Here is a 19,877-nt window from a genome sequence, read left to right as displayed (position 1 = left end):
GGTGCATTCCCTGCTGCCACAGAACACAGTGGCTACCCAACGCTTCATGTCAATAAAGAAATGGAAAGTGCTCATGCTAAGCTTGCAAGCAGCAGGAAACCTGAGACCACTGTCCCACTGCTGGAAAAGGGAGCAGGGAAGCCCCTTCTGAGAGGCTGCAATGTATAGCTCGATGTCTCTCGATATTGGTATTGGGTCTTGCCATCTCCCTGTTTAATTTGCAGCATAAACCTAGACAAAAAGCGGTCAACATAGTCTCACATTGCTCTGAGAGCAGATGGTCCTTCTGATGCAGTGGGAAAGATGTATCTGGGTAAAAAAACTTTTTTTTTTTTTTCCATCCCACACTTTCCGAGGAAAATGCAAGAGGGAATATACACTCATCTAATGCTGGCCTTCAATCTCCTAACTAGAGTTATCCCAAGAAATGAGCGGTGGGACCCCACTTGCAGAGGGGCTATGCGGTGCTCTCTGCACCAGGGATGCAGCCAAGAGCTCTTCGTCCTCCCGGTGAGACGCCGCTGCTGAGGCCCTTTCACAAACCTCATTTAAAAGTAAAGTGAATTAGAGCAAACCAGGCCCTTCCCGAAGCTCCTCATGGGCCTGCCACTCCCTTTGATCCCTGAGCTGCTGAATCAACCTGTCGGAGTGCATCAATTCAAAGGACCAGAAGGCAAAATAGGGAAAATGGGGTCAGGCTAATGGGATTTAACATTAATTCTGCACCAAGCCTGAAAAGATGGAAGAACAGGGCCTGGGGGGTGAAAGGGATAATGAGCTGAGAGTTGATGGAAGGAAACTTAATTGGTTTTAACAACAGAAGGTCACATTTTGTTACCTTTATTTGGGTTGAGCAATAATCTTATTTTGACAATTTGTGCCAGCTGATGACCTGCCCTGCTCTTCATTGGGACTCTTTCAGAGCAAGTCAGTGGAGAATGCGGTGTTGGAATGAGGGGCACAAACATCTGGCAGAGAGGTCTGAGCGAGAAGACTGTAAAGGGAACATATAGATCCATTAACTGATGTAACTGGGGCTGATGAGAAGACAATTGGGAGAGTGGGAGGCTGGTGTTCCCACTCACTGCTGTGCTCAACAGAGCTGCAACCAACACAGCCTTATTTAATCACGAGATCAGAAGAGAACCAGTGGTTCATTTCAACTCAAGAAAAGACTATAAAAAAGGCATGTGAATTTAAGTTAGGCAGTCTGTCACCAGCTGATCTCCTGACCCTGCCAAGCCTTACCTCCTAGTGGACAGGAGATGACCTGGAGCGACATCCTGGCTGCCTCCCCCCTCCTGGGTTGCAATGGTTCACAAACCTGGAGGTCCTCCAGGCACTTCGTGATGATATCCAGCACTGGTATCTCTTGACACACCACATGTACCAGTTTCACATACAGAAGAAAGATCAGGGTGTTTCAGCCTTCAGGTACTGTAGCTGTCACCAGCAATGTGACTTGACCCCTGCAGGAACAGTTTCGGTGCCTACACAATACAACCTATACGAAGGTTTAGCAATGACATCGACCCTCACAGAGCATGCATAGCCATCGTTCCTGCAAGCCTTTGCCACAGAAACCATCTGGAAGCTACCTTGCACCTCACTGGCATGGCACATCCCATCTTCAGAATACAATGATGTGAGTCAATGCTAAAACCTCCTCCAAGGCTGCTCCAATTATTTAAAGCCATAACGTGACATAAATAACCAATTTGGATTTATAGACCTTTTAGTCTTCAGCTGTCCCAAGAATGCATTGTTGCAAGATTACTTGCTAGAAATTACTTCGGGGCAGCAAACTTTTAAACAGAGATTGACTCTGTATTTGGAAGACTTGGCCCCAGACCAGTTCCTAATGTGGCAAAGAGTGCAGTTATCCTGATGAAAGAAAGGTTAGGGATGCTTGTGCCTACACCTGGTTCATCAAGTAATGCTGAATGATGGATATAATTAAACAGTGTGTGGCAGAATAGAATGTGTGCTACAACAAACCATTTAGGGCCTCATTCCCTCCAATCAGTCTGGAACTACAGAAGCACAGTCACAAACATAGTTAATGGTATTCAGCACTACTATTTATATAGAGAGAGATTCAGAATTACCATATAAATGCATTGCAACTAATAGTGCTGTGCAGGACAAGCAGAAATGAAGTATTCTACTGTAATAAGTTGCAACTGTAAAAGCCAAGTAACCACCAATTCTACTTGGGATTGCATAGCAAAATGCAGGTCCTGAATTTCTGCACCACCAGGTCAAAGCTTTCACAATATCTCAAGATCTAAAGTTTTGACTAGTTGGCACCAGGGACAAAGCATGCACAGAGGTGTCCTACTGTCTTCTGATCCACCCAAGCTCTTCAGCACTGAACACGCACACAGGTATTGCTTTTGGTCTACAGAGGTGTGAGAGCTGAGTCGGGCTTCCTCTGCAGCGTTTATGGACTGATGAAGTGGGGTTTGTTCCCCGCAGAAGAGAATGAAGGCGGAGGAGCCTCATAAGCAATTCCCATATACGGGACCGCACTGGAAGACCTCAGCCTCATGCTTCCCACCTCTGTCCTGCAACCACCCTTCTCCATGCCATAGCTCCCAGAGCCTGTGGACTGGAGCATCAGCACATGGCGTGGTCTTGGGGACTTCACTGAGTGACAGCAGCAGGCAGACAGAGCAACGCTGGATGCCTCTGTACAAGTTAATACAGTATTTCCCATCAGCGCTCCCCATAAATCTGAGGGAGTGAGGCAGCTGGTAGCCAGCTGGCTCTTAGCTTGCCTCGCGATTCTACGGAAAAAGGAGTTTCCACAGGATCAGAGTAAAGCGAAGAGGCAGCTGGGACTGTACACTCCTGCCACCCTTGCTCTGTAACAACAGTGGATTACTACTGCATTTTATTTATACAGAAGTGCTTTTAAAAAAATATCTGTTGTTCCAAAGCAGCTTTAACTCTATTGCAAAGTATTTCATTCGAATCAGCCCTTCAACTCACTCACATAGAGTAATCCTGAATAAAAGTCAAAGTACATAAATTAATATCAAGACAAGACCAGAATTTATGTATAAATTGGTTGAAAAATCTTTAACATCAAATACCACTCAACTCTTACATTTTTAGCCCTATTTTGGAGAAAAGGAGTTCACCTATTCCTCTCCTTTCTATTTCAATATCACCACTAAAAGACTGAATCAGAACAACATTTCTGCTCACCCTTTAATGGCCTTTTTGTTCACAACTATTTAAGAGTGACTTGGGAAAGGTATAATAGCACATGTTCTGGTTTCATCTTCACTTTGAACTGCCACCAGATATTATTTTGCAGCTGTTTTATTGTAAGTGGCATCCTGAAATCTAAACAAAAAAGTGTCTTAATGGCAATTGCAACAGATTTTTAATTTCCTGAGAGAATTCAGAGAGGCCACGAAGGGAGAGCGTGTTTAAAATGCAATGCTATAATAGGAATGTTTCCCTCTTTCAAGCAGTTTTAGCTTTTGGAATTTGATAGTGATTTTACTGAACTTTCTAAAAAAAACCAAACTACCCCAAAACCCAGCTGAACAGAGATTAAAGAGTTTCTGCTCATAGAACCCAGGTAAACACCACAAGGACCTGTTTCTCTGCAGCTTCTGTTGCCCACCTCACAATTAAATCCACAGAGTAAAAGCCACTTACAGCAAAGCTGCAGGAGAGCGCGCAGGAGAGAAAGTCACACCTGGGATTTCCCTAACAACCAACATCCCACTACACTCTCAAACCCCACTGGAGCTTCTTGTCCAGGAATGCAATGAGCAGCTGAGTACCATGGCAAGGGCTTGCCAGTATGGGACAGCTACTGGGGAATATTGCCTAACCATGGATTTAAAGTACAAGAGCCATTCTGCACAAAGGGCCCTTTTTTTCACTTGGTTATCCCAGACTATTTGTCCAGAAAGACAAGCTGTAAGTGAAAGACAGGTTTCATAAATAGCTCTGGAGCTCTGAAGGTGAAATAGCTGAGCTGGCAAGATCCCTCATACTGCTCAATGCCTTCCTCAGCCCCAACACATCAGTTACCTTTACAAAAATACTACTCTAAGTATTATTCTAGCATCCTGAAGACAAAAGACATAACTGTGCTGCCTAGGAACCAATGGTGCACATTATCACAACATTTGTACTGTTATATTGTTTATATATCAGGCTGAATGGTATCCCGTGAAGACTCGTATTTAACTCTCTTTTAGGAGATAGACTGTTTTCTCAGTCATAAATAAGTAAAAAATAAATTGCATCCAGAAAGCAAATGGCGAGCAGATGAAAACCCTTTGGCTCTTCGCTGGAGAACCTCCCTGTGAGCAGCCCCAGAGCCAAGACAGAAGAGAAGAAGATACCAGCCAGGCAGCCCAGCAAGTGCTCAGATGCTGCAATGCCCATCAAACTGTAAAGCTTGCCATCTGGGGCTTTCATCTGCCAGGCAGTCCTCTGAGTGGTCTCAGACGCTGGCCCAGATGCTTCAGTTCACATAGGAAAAGATGAAGGGCTGAATGTTTAGCACCGTAATCAACAAGATAACATGCTGCCAAGTACAAGGGTACTTTGAGTAATACCGCTATTCTAAAAATGTGCTTTATTGATGCATCTTTAATCTGCATGCACTGCAGAGATGCCTGGATAGCCAAACCAGTCTCCAATTTGGGGTATGTTTATTTCTGTTGCCAGACTGAGGCTGCTATGGAGAACATTTCAGAAGTACTAAATATCCAAAAAAGTTACTAAGAGCTGCAGATGTCACAATTCTCCAAAAGCAAAAGCTGCTTTATAGCCTTAAACCCAGGAGGCGAGGTGGAGAAAGAGTAACCTCAGCTGCTGTGGCTTCACAGAGAAAGGGTGGGTCTCCCATCACTAACATTTGCCAGGTTGAAGAAAATACTGTTAACCTCAGATGGAAATAAAAGTTTTAAGCCACAATAATTTCAACATTTCACCCCACCCATTTGTGACCATGCGCAAAACCACTGCTTTGCCAACCACTTGTAATCTAACAGTAAAACAGAGAAGTGGGATAGCAAACCAAAAAGATAACCTTCAAAATAGATATAAATCTCAAGCAAATGTGCTGGCAAAGTCAGGAAAGAGGAGGAGAAAAGGTTATTTGAGGGATTTAAGAAAGAAGCACATCTGAAATTCTCAGAGAATGCAGATTCAAGAAAAACACTGATAAAGTTCTTTTTTGGACAGGAAAAAAGATTCCCTGTGAAGCATTAAGAGTGGATTGACATCTGGCTTGCCAGCTAAAGATATTCTGAGCAAACAAAACTGCATACAATGTCAGTGACAACACTGAGATAAAAACCTCGGGCGCTGGCATTTTAACAGATGTTGTACTGCAGAAGCTACCTGCACTGTACTCCCAGTGCAGTGCTTCAGTTCAGGATAACATTCAAAAGGGCACTTTAAAGAATGCTGTATTATTTGCTTAGTGCCTGGCACGTTATTCTGGTGGCAAGGCCTGCATTTCAGAGCAGGATTGCAACAGGTGGCTTTGTATGGGGTGTAAGGTCAGATTCAGCCCTGGAAAGTCAGTACAGGCTTTCATGTCCAGCACCAGCTTATGTACTGCCAGGAAGGAAATATCTGTAAGAGACAGCTCTGAAGTCTGAATCTCAGTGAGTCATAGAATTGTTAAATTAAGTCAAGCCAAACTGATGAGAAGTCGAGAGAGAGAGAGAGAGAGTGTGGAACTGCCTTTTGAGCCAATGTTTTTGGCTATCCTATTTGCCATTACACAGCTTCCATCAGCCCTTCTGGCTTTGGGATTTCTAACCATCAAGAGGGCACAACTGGGTCTCAGACATTTCTCGCAAAGCTAGAGTGCTGTATGTGCATTTCCAATACTGCATTTCAAGCCTGCACATTGCAAAATCTGAGTTTTGTAAAAGCACGTGAAGAGCTCGAGTCTGGTTTACTCACTCCATGCAAACTGTATTCTCTCACCTTTTTCTCCCAGTCACCTGCTTCAAAGGTTCTGTCATTTGGTCAACTACCCAGGTGAAATCTGGGGAGGTCACAGTAAATTTGACAGAGCAAAAATCATCCCTGACATAGTTTATATAGAGTGGTAGTCACCCCTGTTTTGCAGGGGATGAATCTGGGTCAGTGGTTCAAACAAGGAAATTGCTATTCTCTCAGGTAGTTCTGGCACCTGAAAAATAACTTGAAAAAGTGCTGATGCATTTTTCCCGAAGGTTAAACTTCTCTCTAAAACCTGTTGGTTATAATTATTTCCAGCTGCTACCAGAATGAAAACCTGAAGACCTATTCCCTCCACTCCCACCTTTTCTTTGCTGCCTTTTCTTTCACCACTTTGCTGCCCAGGGACCTCATTCAGAAGTCATCGCTTTGGTTTTGTATTAACCAATACTTCATCTGGCTGCTCACAGAAGAGAAGAATTTAAAATAATTAATTTTTCTCACAGCCATTTTGTCTTCAGTCTCCTTTCTTGCTATCAAAAGGCAGCATCCCCGGTATAGCCCCAGTGCAGGACCTAGCCACGTAGTTATTAGAGATGAAAGCTGTGAAGATGACAGATGAGCAAAAGGACAGCTTTATCACTACTAGGCTGTCTACCACATTCAGATTTGGCAGGAGTTCAAATAAAACTGTTGATTTTGGGTGGTTATCTTTGCTAACAACTGTCCTAAAGAGTCAGGAATGCGGGTCTGCTGGAGGAAATGCAGGACTGAGAGTCAGACTGCCTGTCTGCTGCTGGCTGATTGGGCTGGAAACATTGACCTGAGAAAAAGGTTTACCTACTTCAAAGGGCATCCCTCAAGTTTCTAAAGGAGGATTTAAATCGGTAGATGAATATTGCTATTTAGCATTAACAACATTACCTTGACCATCAGAGGACAACACAATGACACAAGAGCAGGTCAGTCAATAGCTCTTTGCTAGCTCATTTTTCTTAATTTCTGAGTGTGATTCTGACTGACAAAGATGATCTCCATAAATTACACCAAATTGTCACCTGTTTAAAGGACCAGTCCCAGTCATATCATCCCATTTACTTCCTGGAGTCTGTAGCCACCCTTCCCCAGGTGCTATTTGTATTATGATACACATTTCATTCAAGTTGCAGACCAAAACCTCTATTGAATGGGTCTCATTTGACCGAGTCTTCACAACACAGGCTTTTATGGAAAATACAGCTATGCAACCTTTATCCTAAAATAGTGCCAAACAGCAAAACACAAGTAGTTTCACTGGGTTTCTTTTGAACTCCTTTGTTATACCTGATTGCTCATAATTGAAAATGTAGTTGTATCTGCATTCCTGGCTCCGTCAACAAGCCCCTCTATTTTCTTACTATTCTGAAGCACTCCCCAAGCTTCTGCTAATAATTTTACTTGACCTTTATTAAGACCAAGCATTAGCTGGCAGTAAGATTTGGTGATCCCTTGGGTGATTGAGGCTCAGTGATTTACTGTAAATTATAAATAGTTCAAATGTTTCATTATGTTTATTCTTTATACAAGCTTTGTGGCCAGGTAAGCACTGACATGACATTCACTGTTAAATGATCTCATTAAACTTCTTAATTTAAGTGGTGCAACACTTCACCTGGCACATTATCCAAGGACTCCTGCAATGCACATTAAACATTCAGCATCAATAGATGCTCTACCATAGTTCACCTTGTTGGGAGTGAAATTTCAGTCCCTGAACATAAGGTTGACTACCTGATGCGGTTTCTCAGAGACAATAAATAATGCAAATAGATACCCATGTAAAGTAAGAGGTTAAAGACATCAGTAGCTTCGTCACAGAGTTTTGAAAGAGGCTCTTGGAAGAAAAGACTTTAAATCATGAAGAAATGCCACTAAAATTAAAAAAGTTAAAAGGAAAAGGAAGGAAGGTGCTGGTTTCTTTGATTTCTTTAAGAATGCAATGACTGAGAGAGATGATTTCTTGAGAACCCTGAAGGCATGTGTCCCTTTTTTATTCATAACCCTAGAGCAAAAAGAGAGGCAATCACACAACCTCCCACCTCAGAGTCGCTTGCAGAGGTTTGTCTTTAGTCATTTCATCCCTTGTTTTCCTGCTGAGATGTTTAACGGAGCTGAATGGAGTCAAGGTTGGATAATGCACCACATCATTTCACTTAGGCCAATAAATAGCATACTGCCTCACGACTAAAGGGAAACACAGTATTTTTGCTGGAGGTGCCTTTATATCCAGACTCGGTTTGCCAGTGATTTCTACTGTAGTAACAACTAGAAGTACATGGATTAGGATCTCCTTTGTGCTAGGTGCTGGACCTACAGACTCCACAAACTAAACATTAAGGCAAGAGGGAGAATAATAGGGCTATCTGAATTTTCCTAGCTTGCATATGTTTTATTTTACACATTTTTAATTGTTTCCATCCCAAAATGAATGGTTCTAATATTTTTTTTTTTTCCCCTGCCATTATATAGTATGATCCTTGACATCTGCTTCTGGACGTCTCTTCTGAAGGATGAAGGGCTCCTAGCAATTGTAATGGAGCCTGTGAACATACCAGACTGCTCCCTGGACAGATTTAAGCTTCATCATATAGTATTAACCCCACACACTGAAAGTGTTTTTCTGACTTGTAAGGCTGGATTAGCTTTTATTATAAGAGAAGTAGTAAAGGTTTCAGTGTTACAGATGGAATGACAGATGGGAAGCGAAAGCTTAATGTGAAGCAGCTCTGGATAAAAACTATTAATCCACAAAATTCATATGTACTTATGCAGGGAAACCTAGCAAAAACCACTGCAATATGACTAACCAGTCAGAGAAGTGTAAACTGCCCCTAGCCTGTTATGTGACAAGTCATGGCATGAGGTCTGAAAGAAGGAAAAACCCCTCAAACACCCTATTTACTATTTCCTGGAAAAACAATCAGCTCTCTATGGGGTATGCAGAAAGGTAATGCCTTCCTGAAGATTATAAAGAATATTAATTTATAGCATCTTCACTATGAAAATGAAATGGACTCATATATATATCTGATGAGATAACATTTCCAGGGTTTATAGCTGTAATATTCCATATCAAAAAAAATTTAACAGTACCTATAAGTCACTGTCATTAAAGTTGTAGCACTGAAAAAGTCTTTTTACTTTTTGTTGAAGTGCATGGTGTGGAGAGGAAGCACATTGCCGTCAGTTCTGGTAACAGAATACTTTGACAGAAAGGGAAGCAAGCACTTCAGATGCCTGCGTGGCTGCTGAGAGCCCACCATGCAGCTCTGAGAGAGGGTGCAATGGAGAAGCACAACCTTCAAGAATTTCACCCATGAAGAAACAAGATGGCACTTGTTTAGAGTTTGAATGACTGCAAGATAATAGAGCATTATTATAAAGAATCCATTAACACCCAACTGACTACAGTCTAGTCAACAAATCCTGTGATTGTTTATGGCCATGTCTATAAGTGACTGATCCCATTTGGCCTTGTGGTTTAACTTGTTCCACAGGGAACTAAGAGCAGTTGAGACCTCCACAGGTCATGGCCTCTGCATTACACAATGTTTAGGGTGGACTTAACACCCCAGGATAACTGGATACATCTGCTGGAACTAGTCTATAATTATACTAGACCTTCAGCAATTATTGTCCTACAATTTAGCCTACTTGATTCAAAGTGCCATCACCTACCTCTTCCTTTATGGTCTTGCATTAGTCTACTTTTTATCATCCGTGCAGCATTCCTCACCAGGAAAGTGAACAACAGGGAATAACAAGCTAGCTTTTCCCAAAACTCAAGAGATATACAGAGAACTACATACTCTCCCTTACAAGCAAGGATAGTATGTCAAAATTGTAAGGTCTCTTCCTGTTGGACACCAAAAGTGTTTAAATCGGATGCAACGTGAAGTATCGTGATTTCTTAATTCAAATCCCCACGTTCCAATATCAATGCAGTCTGACTCTTTTGCCCTTCCCTAATTTTTCTCTCCAAAATGTGTTGCATTTCACTGACAGTGCTTAGAAATGGGCACTAGCAATAAGGCCTTTTGTCAGTTCTTACAAAATCCTTCCTAAGGCATACGCTCACGTTTTTTTTCATTTTTCACTTCAGTGGGGGTTTCTGTCTGAGTAGCAGCTTCATAAAGGGACCCATACTTTGAAAGAGATCTTGTGGAAACCTAATCAGTGAAAGGCAGTGAAAGCATCTAACATATTCTATGAGTATTAAAAGCACGTTATGTCATCACTCATCAGAAAATCGCCTAAGAAAGTTATTTCCCCTTTCATCAATTCAACATACAGAGGAACAGAAGTCACATGGAGAATTTCCTCTTTCCCTCTTGATAATTCTTACAGCCTAAACCCAACAGTTTAAGGACACTTGTTTTTTTGGAGGGGTGGGCCTTTTTTGGATGTTGGGGGTTTTTTTGTTTGTTTTGTTTACAGACTACCTACTTTTGCACAACGTAGTAAAACTTACAGAATGCAGCTGTGGGGCCTGGGTTACGTAAATCCAGAAAATACAATTTCACTTAAAATCACGAGCCTTGTCATATGGTGGTGTGTGAAGTTCTTTGCCTGACACCATGTGAATAAAGATATTCAGGTAACAGTTGGTGCTGAAGATATAATTGACTCCTATCAACTTATTTGTCACTTCTACTATCATTATCCTCCGCAGAAAAAGTACTAAAAAAAGGAAGAGGGGAACATTACCTTCACTGAATCTACATTCATACCTTCAACACTTTCTGAGACATCAAATCAAACTGTTGATCAGAGCCCTGGGAAGGGAGAATCTCTCTGTGCCTGGGGTCCATCTGCTGAGCCCCAGTACTTCTGCTATTTTACTCATCCCCTCTTGCGGGCACCCCTTGCTGGAAATAACAACTAAACAGAACAGCCCCTGCTTCCTCAGTAAAGTGAAGAACAAGTGCTGCCAGCCTGCTCACAGCTACAGTCCCTCCCAGGAAAGCGGCAGACACACAGGGGTGAGGTGATTGTCTCATTGGCTAAAGTGTGGCTGTCAGACACCAGCCTCACCAAGAGGAGTCTTCTGCTGTAAGACAGAAGAAACTGCCCCTCTGACCTCTGCTTCTTGCAGCACAGCATGGGCATGTCATCCCTTATATCCTTCAATACATATTTCCTTTAGGAACAAAACATGTACATTCTTAAAATGCTCATTGTACCTGATCGGGTAGTCGGCAGCACTGAGGTTAATGAAGAAATCCCATGGCCAGTCATTCATCTCCATTAAGTCCCTCATGGTCTGCAGGTAGGTGGACAGAAGACTTGCTCCTCCCCAGATAGTTGCCATTCTCCAAGAAGTGACTCTCACATTTGGGTACTGGTTGGCAAACTGGAGCACTTGCCGGTGCAAGTAATTGGATCTCTTTACAGGAGAAAAAAGTAATACATTCAAGTTACTCTGTCCAAAATTGTCCCTCCCTGCGTTCACTAACCACCAACTCTACTTCTTGACTCGCTGAGCGTTGCCATTGCTTTGCCCTCACTTACTACGGCGCACAACCTTCTTTTGCTAAATGCTAATATAGAAATGTACAGAGACTCCTGTTTAGTTCTTTTTATTACTACTACAGTAATCACTAATTGGTGTAACTAGCTCTTATTTATCAATTTTCATCAATTGATCCTGAAGGGCTTTCATAAAGGAGGTGACTGTTACTACCTCCTTTTTACAGTGTGAAGTAACTTGCCCAAGGCACCTCGGGTCAGCTCTCCATGCAGTGGGCCACCACTGTCAGTCTGCATCAACTTACTAATTACTGTTAACTAAATGTACAACAGACAGACACGGATAGATAGTCATAGACATATAAGGAGAAATGAAGGCTGTTACACAGAGAAGATAACAAGGAAGGAAAAAAAAAAAAGAGGCTCCAAACACATAACAGATGGAGAGACAAAAAGTGACATGCACTCTATGCAGCAGAGGTAAAGAGAAGATGAAGATGACAAAGATGGGTAGACCGACAGATGGCCAGACAGGCAATTTATAACCAGTGATATATTACCTTGTCAACATGAATGTAATAAAAATGGTCTTTATGGTAAATAGCCTTAAACATGCGTTGGAGCTGCCGAGAAGCTCTGCCATGAACAACCAAGACAAATGCGATCCTGACTGGGTTGGCTGGCATGTATTCTACGGAGTCCTCATCCCACTGTACATTGTTGTTGGCTTTTCCTGTTCAAAAACAAAACACAGGACATCTCTTGAGTGTATCCACAGGGCAGGGGTGCAGAGAGCAGTACACATTTCACCTTGGCTCTTTCTTCAAAAGCAGTTTCTAAGGGGAAGAGAGAACTCATGAGGGGTGCCAGCCTGCATGCCATCAAGATCGTACCCCTCTCCTCCATCACTGTACAGGGTCATCGCTCCACGGGCAGCAGCTGTGCCAGCCTTCCCCACACAGCCCTGCCCGTGTGCCTCAACCTGGACAAGGCTGCATGAACACAGATAAGTATCCAAATGTTTATGGGTCGGACCAAGCTCTACCTGGGTATGCACATTTGCATCTTCAAAGGAATCACCTTAAAGTTTCTAAGCACTGTTCAAAGTATTAAAAAAAATGCCAAGGCCAACTTCCTCCCTCCTCCTCCAGAAACGAAACCCCCCATTTATCAAAAGATGCTGGTTCCCCTCATCAGCACAGCTCTGCTGAGAAGCTGGTGAAACTCTGCTACTTAACAGCTGCTCAGGATTATCTCAACTGATAGCATTTATTTGTAACAGCAGATGTATACTGGAACATTTAAATGGCAACCTGTGTATCTTCACTTCTTTGTGTAGGAGAGGGGCTCTTACAAGCCTATTTTAAAATTATGTTCATTTTTATTTTAATGGAGGAATTTCTGATCTCCTTTTTCTAAAGCAAACACCGCAGTGTAAGGTTAAGACAGGATATACTGATTAACTGAAGACCTGGAGGGACGTTTTTGCTCAGGAATTTAAAGTGCTTTGGTTTTGGTTTGTGTAACAGCTCTTTAACTCAAAAACCTGAACACAATGTAAGAAAAATACAATTTTATCCAAAACCTGACATTAATTCTTCAGTTAAACAACCTCTTCAGTGCTCTGACCTTGTAAGGACCTTTCTCAACAAAAAGACTTAGGAAGAACCTGGAATTTTGAATATAAACAGAACAAGGAAGGAAAGTGCCTCAAAGCTCAAAAAAACCCCTCTGGCCCCAGTTTTCCTCCTGAATATTTTAACTTTTTTCCTTTTTAAATGAAAGGCAGTATCAATGTCTCAACAGTTACTTAGTCTCTTCCCATTCCCCTACCCTCCACCCCCGAAAAGTACAATTTTTCAGAGTCCTAAGATCTGAGTTGTTACTTTGCTTTATTTCCTCTAAAAGGTAAATCCATTTGACAGTCTTGAAAAGTCTGAACTTCTGATTATACTGAAAATATGTATTTAATTTTTGGAAATGCATGTGAACATGGGCAGGACTCAAACGTTCATTTCCCACTACAAGTAAAGGTTTGGAAATGGCCATGCATGAACTGAACCAGCTAAAAGCAGCAGCTGCAATCATGTGTGAGAACGTTAACACACCTGCCTTCAACCACATGCAACACTTTGGCCAAATATGATACTTCAAACTCAATGCACACCTATGTTCTCAATAAATAACTACCTCAATAAAACTCCACAGCCAGGCTAGCAACCACCACTGGGACAGGACTTTAACCTGCTTTGTTTGAAAGTGGTGTCTCCTGTGCCCTCCCAGAAAAACAACAGAACTGGGTTTTACACTCTTCTATAGGAACTACTTATCACTTTTATTTTTTCCCCTCACCATCAGAAAAGCTGTTTTTTTCCTACCTTCACCACAAAAGCCTGGAGAGCCAATTAAGTGTCCAAGTGAGTTAGACATAAATTGATGCCATTTAGGAGATTCCAGGTGTCCAGGGCAGATATTCATACTATTAGAGGTTAGAATTTCCTAACTGACTTGAATTTGAAGGAGACTCAGGAAAAGACCCTCAGCAAACTTGGAAGTATCAGAGACGGATCTTCTAACAGCTAACAAAACCCTCAGGTTTGAAAGAAGCTCCTAGCTCAATCATCCTCTTTTCAACATGTCATGGATCCTCTGTTTCTTCCTAAAAACACTGAGGAGTGTATCTGGGTAAGTCATACCCAGTTTCTGCACTAGTGCCCTTTGGGATACTCCCATTCTTCTCCCACTTCCACGTACCCACTATCTCAAGACTCCTTTCACAGACAGTGGGGACACAACAGGCTTACGCTAGGTTGCAGGATGAACTTGAGGCTGCACCTGGGCAGTTATCAGACAGCCTGAGTACAGCCACGAAGCCCACTGCGCCTTCCAAAACCTCTCCTACAGTTATTAAAAAAACATGCTCATGTCTTTGATTTGATACAAGGAACAAGAAAGAAGATATTTGCAAAGCGTGAAAGGAGAGTGAGCAAGAGGGAAAGACTTTTTCCCAGGTTTTGGAAACTGGAAACATATGTAGGTAAAAGTAAACAATACCAAAAGCTTTTTTTTAAAATGTATTAATTACAAAACAAAAGTTGGACATAGAAAAAAGGCCTTTGCCTATTCCTTGTTGTTGCATCTTCTCTTTATTAAAGGGAGTAGCATAAACTCAGAAAAAACAGACTGATTGAAAGTTTGACAGAGCAGTTTCAGGTTACCTAAACAATTTGATCCCTTATTTGTACTGAAATGCCCTTGAGTAATTGAAACACTCCTTTTAGACAACCATGAGAGAGAGATTCTGCTGCAATGGGAGCAGCACATCCCAGATGGGATGATGGTTTCAACATCTCCCATAACCCTCCCTTCAAGTTGCACCTCCTCAGCAGTGCTTCCCTAGCACAGCTGCTTTAAGTCAGAACCTGTTCTTTCCATCCTGGAGGTCCAGGAAAGTTTTATGTGTAAGACATGTACCCAGTCTCTGGAATAAGGCTCTTTGCTGGACTATATAAGGGGCTAAAAGGCAGCTATGTGCCTATCCAGAAATATACAGAGATACTGAACACTGAAGAGCCTACAAAGTCCCAGAGGCTCACTGCCCCATGTAAAAGACACTTGCCGCTCTGCAGCCCCTCAAGGAACATCTATCTGCAGTAGTATTGCTCATAAATTAATGCAACTTTATTGCCCCTAGTTGTATTCAGACTACTCATCAGGAAATTTCTAGGCCCATGAGTCACTCTTAACTTTAAACGGACTGTGCAGGTTTTGGCTGGGATAGAGTTAATTTTCTTCACAGTAGCTAGTATGGGGCTATGTTTTGGATTTGTGCTGAAAACAGTGTTGGTAACACAGGGATGCTTTAGTTACTGCGGAGCAGTGCTCACAGATCCAAGGCCTTTTCTGCTCCTCACCCCACCCCACCAGCAAGGAGACTGGGGGGGTACAAGGAGTTGGAGGGGACACAGCCGGGACAGCTGACCCAAACTGACCCAAGGGATATTCCAGACCGTGTGATGTCATGCTCAGCATATACAGCTGGGGGAAGAAAAAGGAAGGGGGGCACATTTGGAGCAATGACGTTTGTCTTCCCAAGTAACCATTATGCATGATGGAGCCCGGCTTTCCTGGAGATGGCTGAACACCTCCCTGCCGATGGGAAGGAGTGAATGAATTCCTTGCTTTGCTTTGCTTGCTTGTGTGGCTTTTGCTTTACCTATTAAACTGTCTTTATCTCAACCAATGAGTTTTCTCACTCTTCTACTTCTGATTCTCTCCCCTGTGCCACGGGGAGTGGGAGAGAGTGAGCAAGCAGCTGTGCAGTCCTTAGTTGCCAGCTGGGGTTAAACCACGACAGTCCTTTTTGGCACCCGATGTAGGGCTCGAAGGGTTTGAGATAATGACAGATTTGATTGGAATGTGCTAGATCAAATTTATAGCTGTTACTGCTGTTTAGCTATTAATTGGCAGGCTTCTGTGCTTGCCATGGGGCTTGCTTGCCTTACTGTATGTTAGAGTCTAGTGCTCATCAGTGGGACACCAACAACTTAAACGGTATTTCTTTAAAAAACCTCCACCACTAATTCAATAAGACTTGGATGAACAGCATTAAAGGATTAGAAAAAAGCTTAAATTTCATTTCTTCTATCATTTTCAGTCTATTTATTATGCCCATTTACCTATGCTCAGTTCTACTGTTTCTCCCACAAAACTGATGAGCTTCCCAGTGCATGTGCTTAGGGCTTTAGCACAGCGACAGGGACAGAAAGGGATGGTGAAAGCAAGAAAATGTGCTTGCAAGGAGAACTGACAGGGGAATGAAGGGCAACTGCAATTGCTAAAACAACCCATTTTTCTTTTAAACTGCTTTGATTTCAAGCTGATGATGTCCCATCAATGCACTCAAATATTTTTAGTGGTTTTCATTACATTTTTGGATACCTCTCTTCTGAAATTAGTGGCTTTCTGCAATGATATGTAGAAGGTGAGGGGAATTTAAAATAGCCATATTGTGGGTCTTCTATTTCAAACTAACTTGCTTTCAATACCCACACTATCATTTATCTAGCAATTACTGAGAACAAAATTCTTCCAAATTTTCACCTGAAATGCCACCTCACTTCATCTGGTTTCTCTAATAAATTCCTGTAGTGACTTATTTTCCACTCTGCTATTTTCCTACTCTAACCTCTTTTTTCACATGCTCCTTCCTTCCTTCTCTTTTAGGTTTAGGTTTTTACAGTCCCATTTTCCACCTGCATACTATTATGGCTTCTTTAATCTAATCCTATTCTTGGCTGCCTGGAATTTCACGAAGGTAAGAATGTTGTATTTTTTCCATCTGTCAGAATATCTGCTACTTCTGCTCTATAGTGTTACTTCCCTGGTTTTAGCTCATGGCTGATTAGCACCCTCTATTTTGCAGGCTACTCCACTGATAAAGAAGCAGCCTGGTTTGCAAATGAGATGAAATTGGCAGGAAATACTAAATGTGAGTACCTGCTTACTAAAAAATACAGTAGGACTTCAGTGCTGTATGAACAACGTCAAGATCTGAATAGCTCTAGCCACTGCACTTCTATAAAGCTTGTGCATACTTAAGGCTTGCACATCGTGTTAACGCCTGCATTTTAATGATCTGCCTCTAATGTAGGAGCGCATCCCCTTCTGGGTGTTAGGACAGAAGACAGGAAAGATAATGTCAGATGACTTCACTTAACATTGTACCATTCAGCAGTGACAAAAATCTAAAAGGATTTTAAGGTAGTACTTGCGTTTGATAGCTACTTCAGTGCCATCACTACATTGCCATGTGCCACATGCACTAAAGCTCACTCAGGGTGCTAATGCAAATGGCCTCCAATCTCAGTCACTTCAGTCCAAATAAAAGCAGTTGCCAAGATCACCTTTCACTCCCTGGTCCCAAACAGCCCTTAACAATATTTTCACCTCTGTTCACTTTTCTCCTTCCCACCCACCAGGTACAGAGGAGTCACGGGCAGCTTCCTTCCTCTGCGGCACTCCCTACACTCAGCCTTCACTGACACTTGTCACCTCTCCATGTGCCATCGTCTGCCTTTCCAAGAACAATGAGTCAAGGCAACACAGGAGGATTCCCATCTTCTCCTGCACCGGTTGCTTGGGGCAGTCTCAGTGGGATTGGAGCTGCACCCCATCTCACCTAGAAAACTTCTCTGAGTGTGGGCATTGCCTGTTGAGTGAACTTCCCTATGTGTTTAGGGAAACCGCTTTTTCTAGGATAACTTACGCAGATTAGTGTTTTATAAAATGTAATTAAAAGCCCACAATATTAATACAAGGTAAAACAAAAAGTGTGAAGAATATTATGTTACAGTTACATCTTGGGAGCACAGCTCTAGTCTTGGAAATAGCTTTGCACATATGAGTGAGTGGGGAGAGTGAATGGAGTGTCCTCTTTATGGCCATCTGGCACAGGTGAAACAGTAGCTCTGGCCTGGAAGCAGCAAGATTGTCTTAAAATTCCTCAAAGTTTGCCGTTTCATTATGCAATGGCAACAGTGGATAAAAGAGTGACTTCTCATGCTGCCTCACTTCAGAGAACTGCCACATGGAACCTCAACAGAAGCAGCAGTGCTCACCCCGCTCATAACAAACATTTTCTAGCCCTTGTATCAAAGCGTATTTATTTCGCTACCCTACACTGAAAATGAAATGTGGCATTTTGCTCTGTGACCAAATGCCTTTCACAAACTTACTGAGAAAAGTGAAAGTAGCCCTTCTGGTTTCCTGCTCCAAGCGTGACAGGGCTGACATCAACGTGTGTTAGCAGGAAAACCCGTACCTATTTTTGCAGGTAACAGGAGAATCTCAGTTCTAGCATAATTTCAACTTGCACTTTCTAGAGACCAGAGAAATCAATACTCATAATGAAGAATTTAATCTTCAACTATTGCAGTATTACTAAATGCCAGAATAATAAACAAAGTGCAATCATTTTCATATTTGTTGTGGTGCCACATTATGCTCAATCATCCACCAATATAACTCAGAGCCAACCTGCTAATCTTTTACTTTTATTGCTAATTAATGAGATCAGACTTCTCTAGTAGCATGAAGCAATCTTTTAATGAATTTTGTGAGCCATATTTTTTTTTTGTAAATCAATCCATCAACTTCTATTCTCAGCTTGATATTGTCTTGGCCATTCAACAGAATACCTCTGCACAGAGATCACAGAATAGAATCATAAAATTGTTTAGGTTGGAAAAGACCTTTAAGATCATCGAGTCCAACTGTCAACCATGCCCACTAAACCATGTTCTGAAGTGCCATGTCTATGTGCTTTTTTAATACCTCCAGGGATGGTAACTCAACCATTTCCCTGGGCAGCCTGTTCCAATGCCTGACAACCCTTTCAGTAAAGTAATTTTTCCTAATATCCAATCTAAACCTCCCCTGCCACAACTTGAGACTATTTCCTATTGTCCTATCACTTGTTACTTGGGAGAAGAGATGGACACCCACCTCACTACAACGCCCTTTCAGGTAGGTGTAGAGAGCGGTAAGGTTGCCCCTCAGCCTCCTCTTCTCCAGACTAGACAACCCCAGTTCCCTCAGCCGCTCCTCATAAGACTTGTGCTTCAGGCCCCTCACCAGCTTGGTTGCCCTTCTCTGGACACGCTCCAGCCCCTCAGTGTCTTTCCTGTGGCGAGGGGCCCAAAACTGAACACAGCACTCGAGGTGCGGCCTCACCAGTGCCCAGTACAGGGGACGATCACCTCCCTGCTCCTGCTGGCCACACTGTTGCTGACGCAGGCCAGGATACCGTTGGCCTTCTTGGCCACCTGGACACACCGCTGGCTCATATTCAGCCGGCTGTCAGCCAACACTCCCAGGTCTTTCTCTGCCGGGCAGCTTTCCAGTCACTCTTCCCCAAGCCTGTAGTGTTGCATGGAGATACCTGGATGCTGCTGACTTCATCTGCACACAGCCACGTGTGTGTACTCTGCCTTGATAGCATGAATCAATGGAGAGAGGACATCAGAAGAGTTATTGCTGTGTAATTCAACACACTATTTACTGCTATTACATCCATAAATGCAATCAGAAGCCCTGTCATTATAGCGGGAGCACTAGCCATAATCACTCCAAAGAGGCAGAGCTCTGCAGTCCCTACTTAAACTCACAGGAGCAGCCCCATTCCCTTCAGCGGGACCATTTCTGCAACAGTCAGCTGAGTGGTAGCTGCTGAACTCAGATTTCCACTACAAACTCCTCCTCTTCAATTGCTCACAACTCATAACGACACAGCAGGTTGATAATTTCCAGGCATAGCTTTCGTCTGAAAATGTTTTCCGTTTTGGTTAGAGCAAAAACAGTTTTGCCTTGTTCAAATGGTGACAAGACTGCACCCCCCCCCCCACCCCTCCCCCCAT

At 42.7% G+C, this 19,877-nt stretch overlaps 1 protein-coding gene across 1 annotated transcript in view; it reads right to left on the bottom strand.

Moving 5' to 3' along the window:
* Positions 1-19,877, bottom strand: part of XYLT1 (xylosyltransferase I) — a 107,023-nt gene that overhangs the window by 50,568 nt on the left and 36,578 nt on the right. The window contains exons 3-4 of the mRNA XM_010570560.1: positions 12,021-12,193; positions 11,175-11,377 (exon numbers count right to left, since the gene is read on the bottom strand). Coding sequence (XP_010568862.1) covers positions 11,175-11,377; positions 12,021-12,193 — 376 coding nt within the window. The remainder of the gene's footprint in view (positions 1-11,174; positions 11,378-12,020; positions 12,194-19,877) is intronic.

The sequence above is a fragment of the Haliaeetus leucocephalus genome, unplaced genomic scaffold (assembly GCF_000737465.1).
Source record: "Haliaeetus leucocephalus isolate CR32 unplaced genomic scaffold, Haliaeetus_leucocephalus-4.0 Scaffold295, whole genome shotgun sequence".
NCBI classification, from domain to species: Eukaryota; Metazoa; Chordata; class Aves; order Accipitriformes; family Accipitridae; genus Haliaeetus; species Haliaeetus leucocephalus.
The sequence above is the reverse complement of the archived record's forward strand: the minus strand, read 5'-3'. Positions and strand labels throughout refer to the sequence as shown.